Source organism: Lepisosteus oculatus, chromosome 20 (assembly GCF_040954835.1).
Source record: "Lepisosteus oculatus isolate fLepOcu1 chromosome 20, fLepOcu1.hap2, whole genome shotgun sequence".
NCBI classification, from domain to species: domain Eukaryota; kingdom Metazoa; phylum Chordata; class Actinopteri; order Semionotiformes; family Lepisosteidae; genus Lepisosteus; species Lepisosteus oculatus.
Genome location: NC_090715.1, coordinates 9,891,481 through 9,914,116, shown reverse-complemented (window position 1 = coordinate 9,914,116; position 22,636 = coordinate 9,891,481). Strand labels below are relative to the sequence as shown.

The 22,636-nt window shown below is 40.4% G+C and overlaps 1 protein-coding gene and 1 long non-coding RNA gene across 2 annotated transcripts; one reads left to right on the top strand and one right to left on the bottom strand.

Moving 5' to 3' along the window:
• Nucleotides 1-1,100: 1,100 nt before the first annotated feature.
• Nucleotides 1,101-17,475, bottom strand: atxn1l (ataxin 1-like). Its single transcript, XM_006641211.3, has 3 exons — nucleotides 17,329-17,475; nucleotides 12,078-13,278; nucleotides 1,101-10,905 (listed from the first exon to the last, which is right to left on the bottom strand). The coding sequence occupies exons 2-3, from the start codon at nucleotides 13,143-13,145 to the stop codon at nucleotides 9,484-9,486; spliced, it is 2,490 nt and encodes an 829-aa protein (XP_006641274.2). The 5' UTR covers nucleotides 13,146-13,278; nucleotides 17,329-17,475; the 3' UTR covers nucleotides 1,101-9,483.
• Nucleotides 17,471-22,064, top strand: LOC138224350 (uncharacterized). Its single transcript, XR_011182811.1, has 2 exons — nucleotides 17,471-17,607; nucleotides 21,213-22,064. It is a non-coding gene; the product is annotated as an uncharacterized lncRNA (long non-coding RNA).
• Nucleotides 22,065-22,636: the final 572 nt, after the last annotated feature.

Here is a 22,636-nt window from a genome sequence, read left to right as displayed (position 1 = left end):
ACAATGTTCTCTTCATAAGTGGGAGATCTAATTTTTTTTCTTGAATTTTGGAAGGGCTGACATTCAAAAGGTGAAGTCATCTCATTACCTGTGTCCCATCAACCCCTTTACTAAACAGGTGATATAGTGCATATGCAACGAAGTGACTTGGTTATTTCCGACATGAATGATCAATTAGTTAAAACATTTGATGAATATGTGAAATCCCTATATGTTCCGAAAAAGCTTATAAAGCAAGATTAGTTTCGTATGACGTGGTATAAAGAAATCCTGATCACCAGACACGGCGTACTACACAATGAGAGTATGGTTAAAGAGGATGTAATTATCGTTCGATTATTCTGAAGTGACCCATACTGTACCCCTCACTCTCCCTTATTCTTTTACTGATGCGAAGTTTATTTACCGCAGTAAAAATTAGCAGTTTCACAACCTTGCGCTCTTATCAGATTGCAGGAGCTAAGCAAGGCAGGGCCCAGGCAGTGATGGGATAGAAGAGCTCTAAGGAAAAGCATGTTGCTGCTGCAAGAGGCATTGGAGGACCAGAAGGTGACATTCCTCACTGTGACCAAAATTTCAAAACCAATGCAGAATGGTGCTTGATTTTGCTGATCTGCTGTGTAGTAGGAATGCTTGGGAATAATGGCTGCTACATTTCCCCCAGTTTGGTTGTTACCCTTCAGAGGTAGATGAAGTGGAGCCCCACCTCTATATGAGGTTTGGGTTCCATTGAAATAAAACACTACAGACAATAATTACTTGCATTGAAGTGTTATGTAACTGGAACAATAATAAAAACATTGTGAATGCTATATCAGAATGCTCATCTTTCAGCTTTCTCAATGTTTAAAGTGTAGGCTCGTTCAGCTAACAGCAGAGAAATATCAGCTGATCTTTCCAATACAATATTTTGGTTGCTTAAAATAATCAACCTATATTATTAGTATTCTTTTTTTTGTCTGCTGACTATATCTGTCAAGTGGTTTCTATGTTGTAACCCTTTAAAATGCAATTATCCAGCCACCTTGCTGTCTTTGAAGCTCATTGGTTAAAAATATATTGGAAAAATGGAAAGAAGAAATACTCTCAGCCAGCAGGGTCATATTATATATATTATACTGTGTTTACTTAACCAACAAGATAAATGCAATTTTCCATAAGAAGTTAGCTGTAACAATAAAAATACAATATCTTTGTGTCGTTAAGTACATAGAATTAAACAGCAAAGAAAAAAAAACAGCCAAGTAGTTCACAGAAAGATACAAATATACAGTACAAATCTATTTTATTCAAAACAGGTACAAATAAACGCAACAAAATATAGTTATTAATGCTTTCAAAATTCAGGTAGGTGTAGGGTAATTCTAAGAAAAGGGAGCACTTGGGTTGACAATTCTAAGGCTTCTGATAAGAATTAATACATATTGGTACGGCCATTAGATATTAAAACTCACTGTACAAGTTTATACATCCTGGATTATACTTGAGGATTCAATATTACAGACAGAATTGCATAATTTTTTGCAGTTTTTATGTATTAAAAAAATCTGTTTTTATCACAAACATTTAAAAGCGGTGTCACATAGTGCCAGAAGCACATATACTGTATCTTGATAATACATATGATTAACTTAGAACTATCTTTATCTCCCCCAACTTGCTCTCACATCATCAACCATTAGCTGCCCTATCACACCCTTTTTTAAATTTCTGACAATCTCATATCAATATATCATAAGTATGCACATCATTTTTTTGTTTCCATGAGATTAAACATTGTTAGGATGCTTACACTGGTGGTGAGTGCGCTACCATGGCTGACAGGGGCAAATTATTTTTCCGAATTGCAGGTACACCACGTGTTCCATCTTTCCCTAACTACCACTTAAAATTTATGAGCAAAAATGCAGACTCTGTGCTAATTCTGACTTGAAAAGAAATGAACACTGAAAAGAAAACGCCACATCTTTGTGCTTAAAAAAAAAAATTCAATTTACGGTAAAGAATTCAGGACAAGTTAAACTGGCCTTTCCTCAGAGTTTTTAGTCAGATATTTGAGGTTTTGTTTGTAAACTTTAAAATTAAATCACGTTTACTTGCTTAGGACTTACTTTAACCTCTCGCTCTCAGCTCATTCTCCTACCACTGCTGAGCAAACATACAGTAACTGAAATCAGGCACCTTTTCTACACCATCAAAGTAGCTGGTGTGCAAGGGCTATTGGTACACTCAGCACTGGCTTCACAAAAGAGCAAAGGAAAAGAGTAATCCAGGGAATCCTGACTGTACTGAGGTTGTCTTCCTATCACCTCCACTCTGGTTCCAGCTTAAACACAAAATACTGCTCACGTTTTTTATCTAAATCCCACTAATCCTCCCAACTCACCATTAACCTTTCTATAGATGTTAGATCCAAGTAAGCCAACAATGCTACCGTTAACAAAGAAGGAGGGATAGTTTCCTACGTGTGTCCCTTTCAGAAATGAAAAAGACAATGGACTAGTTCCAAAGAAAAATAGTAGCACATTTCGCTCCAACTTGATAATACAGGATTGTATAATCCTGGGTTGTTTTGTCTTATGGAAACAAATCAATGATGTCCCCCCCCCAATCCAAATTTGCCAGTTGCTCTTCCCACCACAAAAAGACCAACTATTCTTATGCATAAGATGCTACCACCGTAGTATAAAATAATAAAACTGTCACACATGAGTCATTGCTTAAATATGAAATCCGTTGACCTCTTTCAATATACCTAAACATTTCAACAAAAGTCACTTGTGCCTGTCATTCTAAAATCACATAGCTGTTCTTAAGGCATTATTGACAAGCTTAGTAAGATACAAAACATCAAGTATATATAAAAGTATTTTTAACGAACAGTTTGTGGTACTACTATTCTATTAATTTAAGTGCAACAGATTTTTCATAAAATAAGTACAAACGTAGGAGTAACAAACAGGTGAGTGAGGTTTCTTCAAAGTGCAGTTACTACTGTCGCCACCTGCACATCAGCCAGAGCTCATTTTGGAGCTCTGCCACAGAACAGCAGGTAATCATTCAAATGGCTTGACAATCAGTAAAGACTGGTTCCTCGCTCCATTTTGCAGCATGGTGGAGCAGGTAGCAGCTAAAGAGTTAGCAACTTTGTATTTGTTTCATCTGTGCACAATTAGAAAGCATTCAAAGTGTGTGATGTCTCATACACAATGGTATAAGAAATATTAACTGATATATTGCCATCTAGAGAAAACGATACATGCTTAGTGCCTTCCTCTTCAAACAAAATCAAATGAAAACAGTTAAAAAATACCAGAAGAAAAATGCAGTTACTTGGTTATTTTGCACATGGTGGCATTTCATTTTAATTCTTCCGGCACACCTTAGGCTCTTGAAACAGAGCACAAAGGAAGTGACAAAGACAGCAGACTCAGAGCCAGATCACTGCCTCTAATCGGTATTTAAGTGTTTTTGGTAGTTTTGGGCAAATCTGATTGATAATATCAAAAGAAGTCAGCAGTTCCTCTTAACACAACCCTAGGATAATGGCCAGTGAAAACCACAAGTGAGTGAATTCATTACCTTTTTATCTGGGGTATATGCCTACTTCATATCAAAGATTCATGAAATAAACGTATTGAATACATAAAGCATGAAGGACACTGTCATCTTAGCACCCCGACAGCAGCAATACACTAAAGCTGAAATATGACAGTAAAAGTCAAAGCTTATTCTTCCAGAACAGATTTTGCTCTTAATATGCTGATAGTAAATATACAGGTATGATAACAGACTAAATTAGTGTGGGGGGAAAAGCCAACATTTTTAAAAGTTTTTTTATTTAATTATAGTTTTGTGATTTTAAAATGGAAAGTGGAGTAAATTTTGCACTGAAACACAACACTTTGAAAGCTGTCATGTTGGAACACCATATCAAACCTCACATGAAGATGCTCTATAGTGTAAGCATGGTTTTTATTATTTATACCACTTTCACTCTTAATGCCATACTTGAAATTTAAAATGCACGTTTCAAGTGACTCAGAAGATGTTTTTGGTATAGTCTCGAAATAAGACTGAACTTGAGTGCCAGTAAAAGATGAACATCGAGGGTTCAAGCGGGGATGGAAATCACATGACGGCTCTCATCCTGGATGACACGCCAGTCTACTGCAGGACCACAGAGGAAAGGGTGTCTAGCAGAACACCGGGATAAATCCAGACTCAACACAGAGACACACTCAAGTTCAGAACTGAACTCTGAGTCCTGGAGCTGTCTGACAACAGCACTAACTATAGTACATCTATGTACTGCACATGATCAGAAAACTGGGTCAATTTCTAATCTATAGGACCATTGGTTTCCAAGTTCGACCTTAAGTCTCCGATCTTCAGGTTTTGAAAGCATCTTTAATCACTGGCTAGGAGATCACAATCATTTTTACTACTAGAAATTCCTTTAAATAAATAAAATACAGAACAGCTGCTATGAATCCCAAAACAACCTGTTGCTCTCTAGGACAAGTGCAAAAAAAACCCTGCTGCAGACTAAGCAAGAACCTGCTCTATAAACACTCTGGTCTGGATAAATTCCTTCTCTACCATGCCTATGAGTTCAGTATAATTGCCCACCAGCTCCCCAGAGAGAGGTGGAGGGAATTTAAAATACAAGGAGGAGTGTAGTTGATCTTTTAAGAACACAGTGACAGTGTGATCTTCATAAACAATGTAATGTCATTAACATTACAACAAGTTTACAAAGGCAAACAAAAAGTCCTTTTACTTCGGTTTCAAGTAGAGATACATATTTTATTTTGTATCTTGTATTTTAATGGCAAATTCAGGTTGAATAAAGTCAGGTTTCTATCCCAAGGAAGTGAGAATTTCTCATCTTTACATATAATTATGTTATTTTAACAATATTGCCATATGTAGGAATATATATTTGCTTATGAAGATCATCAGATCATTCTATTTTTCAAAGCAAGGGACATTTTTAAAGAGGTAACCAGCACTATAGAAGACCAGAGGTGGCACAGATAAGATAAGAAACATAACAATGGAATATCAGGGAACTATAGACAGGGGCAGGTTCTAGAAACGAAGTAACACCACAGTAACAAGAAGAATCTGCAAGGAACTATTGTCCATGGTGAAAAAGAAAGAACGAAATTATTTTTTTCATTCACTTGCCTACGTAAAAAGCATTAGTCCCTCAAAAGCAAGTTGAAGAATAGCAATAACCTAAGACAGTCCCTTTCGCCATTACTGCAGTGCTCCTTTAAGAGGACCGGGTGAACGAGAGCACTGCATAACACAACATAATTTACAGAACTTACAGCACATCTGAAAACTGTCTAATCACTTTCAAAACTGAAAACAGAAGACTGCTGTGCTATATTTGTTGTGATGTCAGCAATAAGAAAGTGGTATTGTAGAGGTAAAACATATCTAATAAAAGCACTGGCATTCTAAAGAAATATATTTGGGAAATGCAAGAATATCAGAGATGCACTTAACACAACTGTAACAACGCATTTAAAACACGATTGAGCTCATCAATGCTCTTTAAATATAATTCCCCTTATATGGGCATGCAATGATCATGATACTCAACAGTGACATCACTGTACAAAAACTATAACAAGTAATTTCGAGTATAGCTCTTTACATATCTATAGGTACATATAGAAACCTGAAGTACACAACACTTTGGGTATTCTTCTGTATATAACAAGCTACACCTAAGCTAGTGATTTTCTTCAGTACAGTGCAGGGTATGACACTAAGTGTATTGCTTAGCAGATACTTGATGATATTATGGAATTAAAAATATATATTTAAACAGTAAGTGAAACGTCTCTCTTTACATTTAAAATCTGTTTACTACTCAATTCCAATCCCTACTCAATTCAAGAATATAGCATTCTTTAAAAAAACAAATCATACATAGTTGATTAATAACACCTTCCAAATACTATACATTTTAGTTACAAATTACCATAGACAGCTTAAAATGAGGTAACCTTAATTAATTTCCACCCACCCTGCTGGAATATAAAATCTTGTCTACTAACAATAACCACTGAGGTTACAATTCTAAGGAAAGATGCTCTATATGGTAATGGGATTTTCTGATTCTTTTAAAATAAACCTTCTGGTGCAGTAAAGCTACCAATTTCATGAACACATTTTACATGGATTTCATGGGTATGCCACACAAAACCTCCCTAAATGATTTATCATACAAAGTACAGGCTAAGTAGTAACAGAATATAAACAAGAAATGGTTAGTTACTAACTGTATCGCCACAACAGATATGTGCTTGTCAAGGATAACCGCCACAGTAAGTGAGATACGTGCTCATGTGTGAAAGACCAGGCTTCTTAGCCACACATACACAGAGAAATTCCAGATTGTCCTCTGTACAAGAATGAGACGCTTGCTGTCCAATTTAGTTTGGAGCTGGCTTTGATAAAGAACACATCATAATGGAGGTCACAGGAGTTCCCAGGAGGTTTAGTCTTAAGTAGTCACAAATGATGATTTTTTATAAATAAATATTCATTCTTTTTTTGAAACTAGAAATCACTACATGGGTATACGTTACCAGGCAGAAAATAAATGCACAGATGGCTATATAAAGCAATTTAGAAGTTATTCAGAATGTATGAAGTGTTAAGTCTAAGCATACTTCTTCCCAGCCTTAAAACCCAATCAAATCTTATATACATACAATTGTACACAGCTTTTGGAATGAAAGAAGTTCTATTAAAAATCAATAAATAAAAAGACATTTTAAAGATGGAACATTGATCTATTTTTTTTCCTTTAAATGTCTTGTACGACAGGCAGAAGCAATGCCAATACAGTTCAAGAAACGAAGTACACATACTATTTCTAAATAAAACTGTTTCTGAAGTTAAATATTTTTGGTGGTGGTTGTGGTGGGGTTATACAACACTCTCATGAAGTCTAGTGGCTTCAATGGTGGGGCTGAATAAGACATTCGGCAATACAGTTTTATGATGAAATAATATCATATTAGGAAGAGAAAAAAAACAGATATCATTTAGCAATGAGACAAACATAACAAACAGGAATAGGCTTCGAGACAGAACTTTTAGCTGATGGGAATGTGGGGACCATTTGTTTTGGGAATACAAAAATGCTCAAATATCCTCATGGTTACACCCTATCTAATTGCACTTTTTCTTTATGGCGGGTTGAATACATCATTGACAAAAATCTCCACACGAGGGAAAGTATAGCATTTCTGTCGCAGATCTGTAAACAGTTTCAACCACGCAAGTCAGTTTCTTAAACAAATATTCAAAGATTTTTTTTAATTTAATAAACATGCATATGTTAAGTTCCCCTAAGCAGAACCCATTTGATTTCTAGATATCCTGGCAATTTCAGGAAAACGATCATTGTCAATACGTTTCTGTGAAAGGAACTTAATTCTGTCCTTCCCAATGTAAGAAACGTTATTTACTTCAGATTGTAAGTGATAAAACAAGTACATATATCTGAATTTCCACTATTTTATTCAGAATCAAATCCCTTAATGCAGTCTTTTTTAAAAGTTGCTTAAATGGATCACTTAAAGCCACAGATTTTGCAAGATATTCATCAAATGTCATTTGGTAAGTGAAGACTGATGAATAATTGGACTGATGAATAATTAAAACAACATGCTTAGAGATACAGAATGACAAAGACCAAGGGATTTTCCACATATTAATGAGGGAAACCGGTTTTGTATTTCGCATCCAACTAAACATCCTCAAAATGTAAAAATATATACAAATCTAAATAAAAAGACGGGTATAATCCAAACAAATGGCAAAATAATTGCGCATCATCTTTGAACGACAGAGAGGTCGTAGGCCATGTTTGCTGAGCTTTTTATGGAAATGACAATCCATTTACACCAACTGTCGAAACAAAAACACAAACAAAAGCATCAAAAGCTCAGGAAAACTGACCCACTTTTAGGATATCACTATTGCTTTGATAACAGTAACTGGGCATCCAGAAATGTGCTGGAGTTTTCAGCGATGTTCTTTTTTCCATTTTCCCCATGGTTTCCAATCAGCCAAGCCCAACCACAGCAGTCAGAGGAAGGAACGTCAATCTTTGGAGGGCTACACGTCAAACCTTTGTATGGAGAATGGCAGGAATATCATATTGCCTGCAGCATAATTTTGCTCCACTCTTGCTGCTTCTTAAAAGAGATAACCTAGGTGATGAGCAGACCCTGCATCCGTTAATGAAAGTCACCAGACAGAAAACAGTCAGTAGCCAGACAGAGGAATATTCCATTAAGGGATGTTGAGGTATAAAGGAGCTTCTGTTCTTATTCAGGACAGATGTCCCAGGCTCATAACATCAAAACGCCAAAGAAAACTCTCTGTTACAACAGGGCTCTGTGCAGAGTGTCAAAAAATATCAATGAAATGCTACCTGGGATAAAGAAGAGTAACTCAAGGCAGAGGCTGTGACACCGTAAACAGGTTCAGACAATTGTGGGAGGGGGAGGGCACAGACGACAGACAGCAAAATCCCTGGACTGTTATTTAGAGGGCAGCCGTCTCTTCAGTTGCATTGCAGACATTATACATTTATACTCCATCTGAAACAAGACCATGAAGCAAGAACGGAAGCAAGTATAAGACACAGCAAGTAGCTGTAGGAGTCTCGTCTTGGTCTTGCCAGGAGGTACTGTAAGTGCAGAAATTTGGTAACTGCATCATCAAAGCAGAAAAAAAAAAACAGTTCATGGAATCAACTAGTATGAAAAAGAAACCAATTCAAAGCAACTAGTTACAGGACTTTAGTTCACTTACACTGTTTAATGTTTCAATAAATGTTAAATGTTATTATACTAAATGAAGCTTCAGTGTACATACGACCACTACTAGTCTGGGTGTTCCGCTTTCAGATTGAGACAACCTCATCCTTCCACCAGTCTGGGATTCACAGATTCGAATTTGGTAGAACAATGGTTAATTCTCATTACTCACAAAATGATTGGGTCCCACCTATTGGAAGGAATGTAAGCTGAATAGGCTTTGGTAGGTATTTTATAGCTGTACTGCTCCCACTGTAATCACAGCTGAGATCTACATCTTTCCACATCTGGTGAGGAGCCAATCCAGTCCAGCGCTGTTCGGAACAGCTCTGTACTGAACTGGTAACCACAAATGAACACCACTGCTTTATGTCTTCCCTGCTAATTAACTGTGCATCTTCAAAATACCAGATGTGTTAACTGTTCATGCGCAAGTATTCAAAGCACCAGACTGACCTGGACTCAGAGTGACCTTAGGCAACCAAGATTGGAAACCAAGGGGTTAGAGTAAAAGGGTTGTAATCTTCTTGAGTGTGCAAATTCTCAAACATTCTGAGGCTTTTCTCTCTCACTCACTCTCTTTCTCCCATTCACTCACTCTTGTGACAATCTCTGGCTGTTGCTGCTACTTCCCCGCATTAGAGCGCCCTTCGATGGACAACTTGACCTCCTGGGGGATGAAGGAAGGCCGTGAGGAGCTGGAGGAGGAGGAGGAGGGGGAAGAAGAGCTGGCCACTTCCTCGCTCTTGATCCCATATCTTTGGAAGCCGGGCGCTGACCAGCGCCTCTGAGCGGCGCTCGTCGTTGAAGCCAGCCCTCCGGACCGGGGGTGGCTCTCCGTGTGCAAATAATAGCTGCTCTGGCTCCTGACCTGCTCTGCCGACGTCCTGTCTGTCTGGGATGCCGTCTCTCCCAGCCCTACAGCTCCTATCTGCATGGGCTCCTCCGCCTCCTCCCGCTCCCGGTGAGTCCTGTCTGCTCGTAACTGAATGGGGGCCCTCGCGTGTTGGGGTGCAGGGGGCCCCATGGATTGCAATACAGCACCAGCGTTAGAACTGGCATTAGCAGTGGTGGATGTCCTGGCCTGTGCCTGCTGCTGCTGCTGCTGCTGCTGTTGTTGTTGTTGCTGCAAGGTTAAGGAAACACAGACATCCCCCACTTGCAGTCGATGGCAGGGAAGCCCATAGAGCTGCACTGTTCGGTCAGGGCTACAGGAGGACCAGCCCTGGCCAAAAACAAAAAAGGGGTGCTCCGGAGGGACATCAATTGTCACCTTGCTCTGCTGCTCCCCGACCGTGAAGTGCAGAGACACCAGGCCCGGCCGCTGCTGGCTCTTACGGATGTCCACCACCATGCTAGAGTCTATTTTGAGGCCCCCACTCACCTCCGCACTACGCACAAAGTCTTGGGTCTGCAGGTCCTCCACGCGCTTCAGCTCTCCCGTGGCCAGCTGGATGATGGCGCCCTTCATGAAGTGGGAGGGGTGGGAAGGAGCAGGAGCAGGTGTGGAGGCAGGAGGAGCAGCCAGAGGAGGAAGAGAAGGAGCCGGAGCCTGAACCGCCACGGCCTGCTGCTGCTGTTGGGCCGATGTTGACATCTCCACAGCCCCTCTCTCCTGGAGGCACGTTCTGGCTGGAGGCTCGGAAGCTTTTGGGAGGGCAAGCGGCGACCCCGTAGTTGCAGAGATTACATTGTCATTAGGCAAGCCTGGGTGGTGGTGGTGGTGGTGCTGCTGCTGTATCTGCTGATGGTGGTCCAGAGGCACTAGTACAGGTTGTCCATTGGCCAGGATTACAGCGTGTTGTGCTGGCTGCCCATACTGGTGATGTCGGGACTGTGCTCTGCCGTCACTTGTATGCCCACTGTAAGTAGTCCTGGTTGGCGCAGCATTCTCTTCTCTGGTGCTGCCCCCTCCCCGGGCAGCTGGCAGGACCTCCCTGACACGGTGCGACCCCTGAGACAGGTTCAGGGGCCCAAAAGAGACCTCTTTTCGACTCCCTGCCACACCTTGATTGGGAGACGCCAAACGCCCCACCACCTGCTGCACCTTAAGATGGGGAAAAGAAATCAGGACTAGAGCAGACATTCCACACTTCTGATTCGTAATCTTCTGAAACATTCAGTTCATGTAAGCCACATTTAATTAACATATAATCACGAAATGTAGCACTTCAAAGCAATGTTAAAGGAAAGTAACTAGCCTGGCAATAATTAAACCTCATGCTTTGTAATTTAAGGGCCCTAATGAAAATATCATTTTCAATCAACTAATAATATTTTTGACTAGTTAAGAACATAACAGATTTAAATTATAGAAGAGGGTAACTGCATTCAGCTTTATAGTGTTGAAACATGCAATATATGAATGAGTATCTACTGGCAAAGAAAGGAAAAATGTAGTTTCCTCTGAGCTTTGGGTTAACCACAGACCGGACAGCAATCTCTGTACCTTGCAAACTACGTCTGTTTGAGGAACGATTGCTTAAACATACACAACAGGAATGTGACAAAATCGTGAGTCATTTCAGAGAGGTCATTTAACATGTAACCCAGAATGCCACAATGAGCAAGGGAACAGGACATCTTTTTGTCAAATCAAACCGTTTAGCAAGATCCCTTACTGTAGCTCTACAGCCGTCATGCTCAACAGCACTGTTGTAACAACGCAATTAAATTCCCACAAGCTGATTCACGGCATCGAAGTGTTTCTTAAGAGAACACATTTTGAAGTATTTTCGAATTTTCTTTTTCAGGTACTTTAATGTCCAGGAAAGAATAAGAATCGGAAATTTTGTATACCTGATTCCTAGATCAAATTTCTAGAGACCAAAAGCCAAAAAAGCTCAAATTAAGAAAAAAGTGGTAAAGACATCAGATTAACCATTACATAAGTGAAATACATGCACATCGAAGATAAAGCCTCCTGGCAGAGATGGACAAATCATTTTCAATGAAGGAAGGTATTGAGCATGGGTGAAATTCAGGTATCACCCTGTTCCGACTGAAATGCTTCCATTACAAAGGAGTAGTGCAACATTAGTGTAGAACTGCACAAATAATGTTTCTCAAAATTGTGTAATTATAGTTGAATTTAATTATTTAACTATAGTGAAATCAGCATGTGGCTAGCACACCTATTCCTGGAGGAATTTCAAGCCACACTTCAAACACTAGAACAGACTAGTGGCGAAGACGTCAGTGTGTCCCTGCAGCTCCTACCTCGAGGTCGGTGTCCGGGGTGCTCCGGTGGCCAGGCGAGCTCATCTCCTCCTGCTGTGCACCCACAGGTGGCCTCTGCTCCGGGCTGCCCGCCAAAGCCGAGGTGGACACCACGTGCAGCACCCGCATGTTCCTGGAGGAATAGACAGGCTCCTGGAGCAGCTCCCGGCCGCCCTGCTCCTCGTCCCCCCCGTTCACCTCCTTGTCGGCGGAGTCTCTGTAGGCCGCCGCAGGAGCCGGGGGCGCCCGGACCGGGTGATGGTAGAAGACGGGCACCCCCCTGGGGCTGACCTCGGCCGCGGGCAGCCCGCCTACCGCTCCCAGGTGCTGCTGGTGCTGGAGCTGCTGAGCCGCCTGCTCGGAGGACAGCACGACGGGGACGCCGGCGGCCGGGGCCACTTTGGTGAAAGCATGGGTGGCCGTCTGGGGCTGGGGAGGAGGGGAGACCACCCCCTCCTGGATGACGGATTGGTAGGGCACCAGGTGGGAGACGTGGTGGGACTGCGGGATGGCCGGCTGGGGCGATATCAAGGGACTGGGGACAAAGCCAGGTGGGACTGCATACGGGACAGCGTAAGGGGGGCCTACGAACTGCAGGGAGGAGTGCGGGATCTGGGCGTAGCCCAGCGGGGGGTAGGGGATTCCCGGGTGCTGCAGGAGTGGGGAGGGGACGGTGTAGGCAGGAGAGAGGTGACTCAGCACAGGGTGCAGGCTGGTAGGTGAGTAGGTACCAGAAGGGAGGGCAACTTTATACAGCATGCCATACTGGTCTATTGGAACACCTATGCCATCCGAGTTCTCCACGCTATAATGCACCCCCGGCTGGATTCTCATCCATTCCCCTGCACCTCCGCTTCCTGGGGCGTCACTTCCTGCGGAGCCTGAGCTACGCGTGGAGGTCGACTCTTCCCCCCCGCCGCCGCCGCCGCCTCCTCCTCCACCTCCCCCTACACCCAGCACTCCCCCCCCCGCGCCCGCGCCCCCGCCAGCCCCGCTGCCGCTGCTGAGTGGGAGGTCCCGTTTCTTCGGGGGCAGGGACTCCTGGTTGCGCTCGTGGGCAGGCTTCATGGCTGTCCCGGCTGAGGCCGCTGCGGGTCAGCGCTGTCTCACTGCTGAGAGCGGGGAGTGGCGAGTGTCAGCGGGGCCGCTGGGGCCTCGGGGTACAGCTCTGGGGTCCTCCTGCTGACAGAGCTCACCTCACCTGCGGAGAGGCCGAGAAGGGGAAAAAACCTTTCAAACACACCCGCAAGTACGAACGTAACAATCCGGCCCTTTTAATGCCACTGTTGCAACAAAGAGTGATGATAAAAATCATAACTGGAAACCCATCCCTGTGGAAACAAAATAATTATTAACAAATAAGTTCCTCCGTTTTATATGCAGAGACATGAAAAGTCTTTAGGCATTTAGCTCAATATAATATCAATATCATATTTTTGATGATCTGAAGTGGCACGGAATGGTTCCTTGACCTTACAGATTTAAGCAGGACTTCAGAAACAATTATATTATTAAAAGAAAGGTGAGAGAGTGGTGATTGACATATTATTTTATATCACAGAGGTATGAATAAACCAGCTCCACAGCAAAAAGAATGATTACAGTGCTCAATGGATTTTACACGATTGCATCAGAGCTTAGGGTTTTAGATTGTTACTATTTAGTAATCAGGAGAATTACACATATATGAATTTTGCTAAAACCTATGGTGAAAGCCATGAAAGCACTGAAAAGATCTAGATCCACCATCTATTTGTTGCAATACCAAAATGGTCAAAAGGGCCCAATTGAATATAGGACAGGAAGCCCCTGACAAGGCCTCTGACCTAAAATCCTTAACCACACTTTGAAGATTTGAAATTCTTTTTTCAAGCTGCACTCTAAAGCAGACTACTAAATCTTAGCAAAGGTAAAAAAAAACAACAACTCAAATGTCAGGACCACTTTTTAAAAATATTTTCTTGTCTCATGATGCGTCATCCATTCTTCTTCAGATAATCACATCTTCAGAACTTTAAATTGACTGTTAGTAGAATACAGATTTTCTCACCGATTGTCACCAAATGTTTCACGTATCACATTTAAAAATAATTCAAAAGTTTCGACAGGAAGCTGAGATACTGCCTCAGGAAACAGGGACACAGTGATTGAAGGAAACTAAGACGTAGTACGTATCCGTCAGCAAATCAGAAGCCAATGAACCGAATAGCCTCTTCTGTTACTTTCCTATTCAGTATAAAGTAGGACTATGAAATTATCACGCCAAAGTACAGAAATAAGATTAAAATCAACAGAGAGGATTGTAAGACACTTCACAGTCTATACTACTCTTAAGGCCTACAGGAAGGCTGGTTAAGATTGTAATGGAAAGAACATTAGTCAAACTAATGACCTTTCAGGACTCCACAGTCAGAAAATGATCATGATTTCATTCAGTGCAAATCTCTCTGACTTTGACAAATGTGTGCAATACGTTGTCAAGTAATAATACCTACTTATTATCCTAGATGTTTCCTCTGAAAGATGCTGGAGGAGAGTGGCTACAGCCACGATTAGACAGGATGATGCAGACATAAGGAGCAACCTTTGCTTTTAAAAAAGCTTTTAGTTTTAAATCAACATCAACAGGTAATTCAATCTTTTTGAAACAAACCTTAGTACATCACATCAGTTGTTCAAAAAAAATGAACAGAAAATATAGAACATATACAGAAATAGTAACATACAATGGAGCAGTGATTGTGGCCACGAATACACATCTGAATCAGAATCACTTTTATTCGCCAAGTATATTTAGTTTACAAGGAATTTCCTCTGGTGTTCTTGATGCATCAAAAACATGCTACATACTGTATGCCATACACAAACAAGACAACAGACATGACTAAAAGCACACACAACTAGGAATTTTGGTGAACCAGAAAGGCAGCCCCATGAAAGAATCTGTTCAAATACCAGGTGTTTCTTGTTTTAATAGACTAGTAGTGTCTTCCTGAGGGACGTTTCTGAAACAGGGGTTAACCTGGGTGGGGTCATCAGCAGTCTTTCCTGCCTGCTTTCTTGCTCTAGAATCTCCAGTAGAGAGCATCTGACAGCCAAAGGCCGCAGTGTGTCTGCAGTTCCCCTCATGAGTGGACAGACGCATTGCCAAACCAAACAGCTACAGAGGCAGTCAGAATGCTCTCAATAATGGCTCTGTAAACCTGTATTACAATTGGCTGAGAGACCCCAATTTTTCAGTTTGGGCAAAAAGTACATTTGCTGCTGTGCTTTCTTTGTGATACTGGAGATATCTGTGTCCCATGTAAGGTTATTAGACATCATTATACCCCAAAACTAAAGAACTCTATCACACCCATAGCCACATCATTGATTACTAGGGACTGAGGTTTTGGAGAATGTTTCCAGTAAGCAACCAGCATTTTCACTGTATGGAAGGTATTAAGCTTTGTGTGCTTGTTACTACTCTATGATACCAATATCATATTATGATATTCATTTGTGAATAGACCTACAAGGATGGTGTCTTCCGCTGCTTGATTAGTTTGATGGAAGAGTCACTTGAGGTATTGCCATTGGTGTACAAGAAAGAGTAATGGGGAAAGTATACATCCTTGTGGAAAACCAGTACGCACAAACAGACAGACTGTAAGATTGCGCAGAGAAAAGACGAACCCTCACAAAATAATTCAAGTTCACAACCTTTTTGATTGTTTTTCTAAATTCACTTACTGGTCCTTTTCAGACTTCAGAATTGTCCCTGTGTACCATTTCTCCTCCATTTGTCACAGCCATTAAAACAGACCCATATTCAAAAAGCTATTTACAAGGTACAGTATGTGGGTCAATAACATTCATTTCTGCTGACTGTAGAAATGTTCAAGGATCACTTCAGAATATTAAGCGATGTGAAATGCATATTGTTTCTACTGTTTCTGGAAGGAGTGACAGTATATACAGTATATACAAGGATAAAAATTCCAGCATGCTCTTGAGGTGTTTGTCTTTAATTATTATATGTCACCAGGTGACTTTCTCACCCTATGGGATAAACAGGAACTAAAATGTTGAATTTGTGTTCCCACTATTATATACATTAAACAGTTAGCCTATAAAAGTTGTCAGGAGTAGACACAGAGCACATTTTATTATTAATTAACGGATTTTACCTTTCCTACAATTCCATTTGAAAAAAATAATCTATAAATCCCGATTTTAACAAATGACGTAGTGCAGACGTTAAACAGTAAGGGACTTCTTAGTGCAAAAAACTTTTTTTGTGCAGTCTTTTGTGCTTTAACTGCACAAAAGAATTACAAACATGACACGCTGACAAATACTATTTAAAAAGTTACTTGGCACCTAAAATGACTTAAAACTCACTCAGTTATGTCACATTTCTTGCACATTCACAGAAGCAAGAAGCTCGCCACGAGCTGCTTTTCCATACGTTTGTTTTGGGCTCATCAGTGATTTCCAGTCATATCTTCCCACTGCCGCACTGAGATTTTGACAGTAGTGAATGAAGTGATATTCACTGTTCACTAGAAATCTGATTACACCCACGTAAACCGCTAAGACAGAGAGCTCGCTGCCGATTCTGATGACTAACAGAAAAATGTTGTGAATCGTTCTTCCCCAGACAGAGACTCGGGCGATGACGAATAGCATGAGGGTCAGAAACGAGACGCATAAAGGAGAGGGCGGACTCTTCACCGCACATTTTACTACCACTAGTACTACCGGTAAAGACAGACTTGTGCAAATCCCGATGAACTAGCCTGAGTGAAGTCACACAGACATCCCTATTACACACTCATCAATTTGACAATGCATCTGTTCCACCACTACAACTGTTTTTACTGTTATTGTACCTAGTCTATTACTAATAACAACGATAAAAGCAGATACACTTTTCATTATTAAAAAATACAATTTAAAATTAGTTAACATGGTCGCTAAACCGCAACAATAATGTTGACTTGGTTCTCGCTGTTACAATTGACAGCGTTCATTTTTCCCGCACACTGATATGTCAAGGAACTGTTATTTTTTTTAATGCTTACATTATTTTCTTAGCCCGAACAACATGTACCATGAAAAACTTCTTAAAACAGTGCGGTGGCGATCACATAGAAAGGCCGAGCAAAACAATCCACGGTAGTTTTTTAGTTCTGTTTGTCTTTCTCGCTCACAATCTTTGACTTCTTTTCTACAGATTTCTAGTCAAAGAGTTTGGCTCAGCTCTTACCTCGACATCTCATTCTGGTCATCCAGCTCTTGGTTTTTGTCTGTTTGTCAGTTAATTCAATTTAAATGCTGGTCGAATCAGAGTTGACAAGTTCTGCCCATCTCAATGCAACCCAGCAGGCGAAACCACAGCGGCGCTTGGGGATGACGTCACGCTCGAAACTCCAGCTTCCTGAATGATCTCACTGCTAAAGCACAAAGTGCATTGGGAAACGAGACGAAGATTTCGACGAGGATGTTCTCCAGTTCCCCCTACGGATTGGAGGTCTAACAGTCAGAGGTTTGTCGTAGTAAAATGTTTTTTTTTCCTGAAACATGACATTGCCACACATCATTTCTATATTATGGTTGTAATGGAAATTAATCAGCAATTTGCTGCGTTTCCATATTCTTCCAGGTTTTTCTGCTATGTGTCTCATATGCATAGAGTTTTGCGAGATCCTCAGGATCTCTTTAGTTGCAGTGGCATTCAATATTTCATTTTGTAACCGTCCTGTGAGACAATGACACTCATCCAAGGAAGTAAATGTGATATTGAATCTTCTTTTGGCTAGACAATCACTTCACATTTGTACCGCAAGAGGGAGCCGTTGTACAATCTTTGTAAAATTGTATTTATTTTTTAAGTAGTGCTGCTACTTCTGCAGCACCGGTGACGGTAATCACAAAATAACTGTTCTCTTTATGTGAAAACTATTTTAAAAAGTTTCAACAGTAGGGCTGTACTAATTCCTTACGTGACGACGGCTCTCTGATCCGACTAATATATTCCATTAGTAACCGCAACACATTTTTAAATTTACCGGGTGACCTAAATCGTGGATGGGTAACTCCAAGTTTGAGATCCTCAAAGCATCCCCCCCAACTGCTCGTAACTGAAATGATTTATATTTAGACGAATGCGAACTACTTGGTTTCATATATCAGAATCAGTGACCAGCCTGGCTTTCCCTGACCTAAATACAGTAATTACCAGTTGCCAGCCTCTTTGAGACACAATGGGTTTTTTTACTTTGCCTGTATACTGAAGCGGATTAACATGAAAGATGTGCACGTTTCTCGAAGTATCTGGTAGCTACGGGACCAGCTATCTTCCCTATCAACAAGCAGTCCTTGCAACCTAAATGTTTTTCCTCTTCCCTAGTCGAAAAAAAAACTGTTTCCTATTTTCCTATAACATGAAAAAAAATGTTTCCTATTCATTACATCAAAATAATGTTATTATGCCACGTGGCAGCCACTTATTTACAGCACAATGATTGATCCTGAACTCGATGATGATGGATGTTAAGAATGCATTAATTTAATATTCAATCACCCAGGCGAATGCAAGGTGAAGAATCTCAAGTGTGGACAGAAATATTATACTGTATGTATGTCTGGTTCAGTTAGGTAATGTGGTGCCTCATGATACTATGAAAGAGGGACAGCATTGTATATAGTGCTGTTCCTCTCTCACTCTGTCCTTGTGTCTGTTGTCAATCTTTAGTCTCACAGTAATTATCCTGCCACTTACTAAATTCCACATTTGTCTTTATCTGTAGAGATTGTAAGCATGGTTCTTGTCTATTTGATTTTTCTTCCAAACTGTGGCATTATATGATCAGCACACACTGTACAGTCTGTGAAAGCTATACAAACACCAGGCTTATTATGCCCTTCATTGTGAGGCTATATTCGCAGGTGGTTCTCTGCACTGACGTTGTTTGAGAATCAAGGACTATCAGATTTGTTTAGCAGTGGTCAGGGTTGTTTCTCTGGCTTTTTTTGTAGTCCCTTTGCCTTTGCTCTTTGTTTTTATAGTCATGGTTTAACCCAGTCAAAGATGAAGAATGAAGACAGATGTTGTCAACAGAAAAGCTCTGTAGTGTTATCAGTATTTCCTGTTTAGAAAAGTTTAGAATATGATTTCCTTTTTGTGTTTTAAAGCAGTTTTAAAATATGGATTATATCCTAGGGAAACAATGTTAATTTAGGTCTCCTTTTGAACAAGACATTACCCACTAGAATTATTGTAAATGAACAAGTGAAAGAACTCTAAATTAACTTATAATTAACTGTTTAAATTGATCTGTGAATAAACTGCCTCTCTATGGCATATGCAGAAAATCAAGAGAAACCTATCAATCTGGTTGCATTAAATAAAGTATGTCGATTTTGGATATATGGATTAAATACTTTTGGTATAATTCGTAAGACCACACATGACCTACTATGATACACTTGAGCAACTTTGATTTATTGAAGAACTAAGTCACTTCTCGCTATCAGTGAGCTACTGCAAAAGATAGTACTTTTCCCAATAACTGTTATGTATTTCTTGCATTTACAAATGATAAATGCAACACATTTCTTTTGATGCTCAATATTTACTATCTCCTTTTTACAATGTTATGCGTGTAAAAATACTAATGCTGTTTTTTTTTATTTTGCTGTGCCTTCATGTGTATGTCAATGCATTCTACTGCATACTGCATTTCTATGTAATAAAGTGTACATACACCTGACATAACATTTTCCTTTTAGAACATTAATATATGTAAAATGAAGAAGGGCACAATTGGAATATTTATTTATCTCATGAGTAATTGCTGTGCCAATTGATGAAAGATATCTACCTGTTTCAGAGGAAGGAAGAAAATAATAGGCTAATTTACTTAAGCCTCTCTCTGGAACCGTTAAATTTGAAGAACAAAATCTGCATAAACGTTGTAAGAAAAGAGATAACGACAGATCATCTTGCTCACTGTTGTTGGTATGTGCATCTCATTTATCCCTTACTTATCTGTTTGAGGCACAGGTAGGTGTGATGTTTAGCAGACTCAGTATGGAGGAGAATTAATAGTGAAGGAGAGGGGGGTGTTCAGTTCTGCAGCCACACTGAGTCACCAGGGCTCGAAGCCAGACTGCAGGACAGCAGGGGCCAGGGGCAGTGGAGGCAGCTCTGTGGGATAGCCTCTGCACGGTTCTTCACTTTCCTCTGTTTAGAGGGGAAGTCCTCTGCCTAGATGTTCTGCTTGTAGTCCCACACCTTCCAGAACAGATTTATCGGTACCGGTTTCAGCAACAAAATCAAATAGAGGTTTTTTTTTTCAAGTCCTTGGTCTGTTTTAATACAGACATTGTAATCTCCTCCAGGAGGACGTTAGAGAAAGTGAATCCAATAGCAGAAGACATTTTGATTTCACTTGTATAATATAAGTCAGTCACAGAATATTCCAGCCAGAACTTACTTTAAAATGTTGCCTCTTTCAGATTGAGGAGCTCTCAGCAGCATCTGTTTCTCAATCAGGTAGACAGTTCTAAAGGATTTTTTTAACATATAAAACTGTTCACAGTAACAGCTCAAACACAGTTCCCATTTCCACACCAGCAGAAAGCGCTTGCCAAGACCTTGTTGTACACCTTTTGACAATATAATAATAGCGCTCTATTAAAAGCCGTCTGATTGGTTTGCTTAATGGACTTATCTTAGATAACAGCTGATTGCTAAAGGTCCTCCAGCTGGATGTTTTTTTGCTGCATACAGCATGACTGTGAAGGTTTACAGAGCAATTGTGTATGTCAGAAGGCTCTTAAAAGGACCGTATGATCTCTTTCTAAAGAGACAAGAAATTGCACTTCAGGATCACCTTTCCAGTGAGAGACAAAGAATGATGGCTGCACGTCTTCTGCCCAGTTACCTTAACACATTCTGCCATCTTCATGTATTTCCACTGTCCAGATCATGGCACTGCGTTCTGACTCCAAGCGTGAATGTCCTGATGGCCTGTGAGCTCACACTTTCAGACCAGGAAACATCAGCTCTGGAACTGACCTACCTAAATTCGCCTGGTCTCCATTAACACGATTAAAACAAGTCTTCTTTTGTTTTATTCTCATTAGCTGTATCCCTGTTCAGATGTGGCCAAGAGTAGCAATGTCCAGGAGACCTGTGAAACCTCAGTGAGATACAGGACAGCAGGATCCCAACCGCAGACTTTGTACCAGTCGTTTCCCCCCCACCTGAACAGGGGTGATGATCATTCTTCATAGACCTTTGGGAAACGCAGTTCAGTCAAGGATTTCCATCTTGCACCTCTCCCCTTGTTCTATATTGTTTGATTAACCACATCTCTGGCATAATTCTAAATATAATGCAGCTTTAGGATTTTTCTCGACATTTGCTATATCATTACTGCTGTATTTGTAAACCCCCTACTTTTGATAACTGACATTGCTAAAGGACTCATTTAGCAATGTCTGGGCAAGAAACCTTCAATTTTATAAACAAATTCAAATAAAGAAAGTAAATGTCTCACCGTATGTAAAAACAGATATATTAACAGTGAGAGAGCTCTAGTTTCAAACCCTCATAGAGGTAGAGATAAGCTTAGTGACCGAATTTGACTACAAGACGACCTTCTGAAACTTTCCTGTCAGCAGATAAAATTTGTGGTAGAACTTCCTTTTTGTCAGATCAACTCAAGCTGTTTTTAAAAACAATTTTAGAACAATGTGACAGTATAGCACAGGGACTGGGAGTCCTTCACTGTAGGCCGGTTTGCTCCCTCTGAACATCATCTGGACAGTCATGGACAGTCCAGGGTCAAAAGTCCATCCCCCACCGGTCTGCCCCCTCCTCTTTCTCTGCCCCATTCTCTAAAGGTTCTCTTTTGTCTATCCCTCTACCTTCTGTATTTCATTATTCTCTAATACTGTTTCCTGCAATAAATGTTTTTAACCCAAGACAAACAACTAGTTTTTTGCAATATTCATGCACAGCTAAATGCCTAATAACATTTATATACAGTAGAAAAACAAAAGTTCAGTTTTATTTGCATGGGTAGATTTGACTGACGTCAAAAGCTCCTGTAGTGGTCCAAAGTAAAGTCAGGATGTATCTTTTGTTTTATCCCGTTTAACTGTGTAAATAAGCATGTTTCTACACACAGACCTTTCTGCTGTCCTCTGAGCAGAGATACACAATAGATTGAGCTTGCAATTACCAGGAAGTGTTGCAGCTGTAGATAATAGTGAAGTAACATCAAGATGGTACACTCTATGCACTCCATGCTTAGGTAGTTGTCAATATCTTGCTACACTTCAACTAGACTATAAATAATTATATATTTAAATATGTACATATGAATTATAGTACATTGAATGTATTGTGGTCTCAATTCATATTTTATACCAGCAATAATTGTTTTGGGTTTTTTTTTTTAGAAGACGTAGATCTGCTCTGTAATAAAACAGCAATGATTCCTAGCCAGGATGAGAGAGACATTGAGCCTTTGTGTTACATGTGGTTAAAGTGACCTTAATGG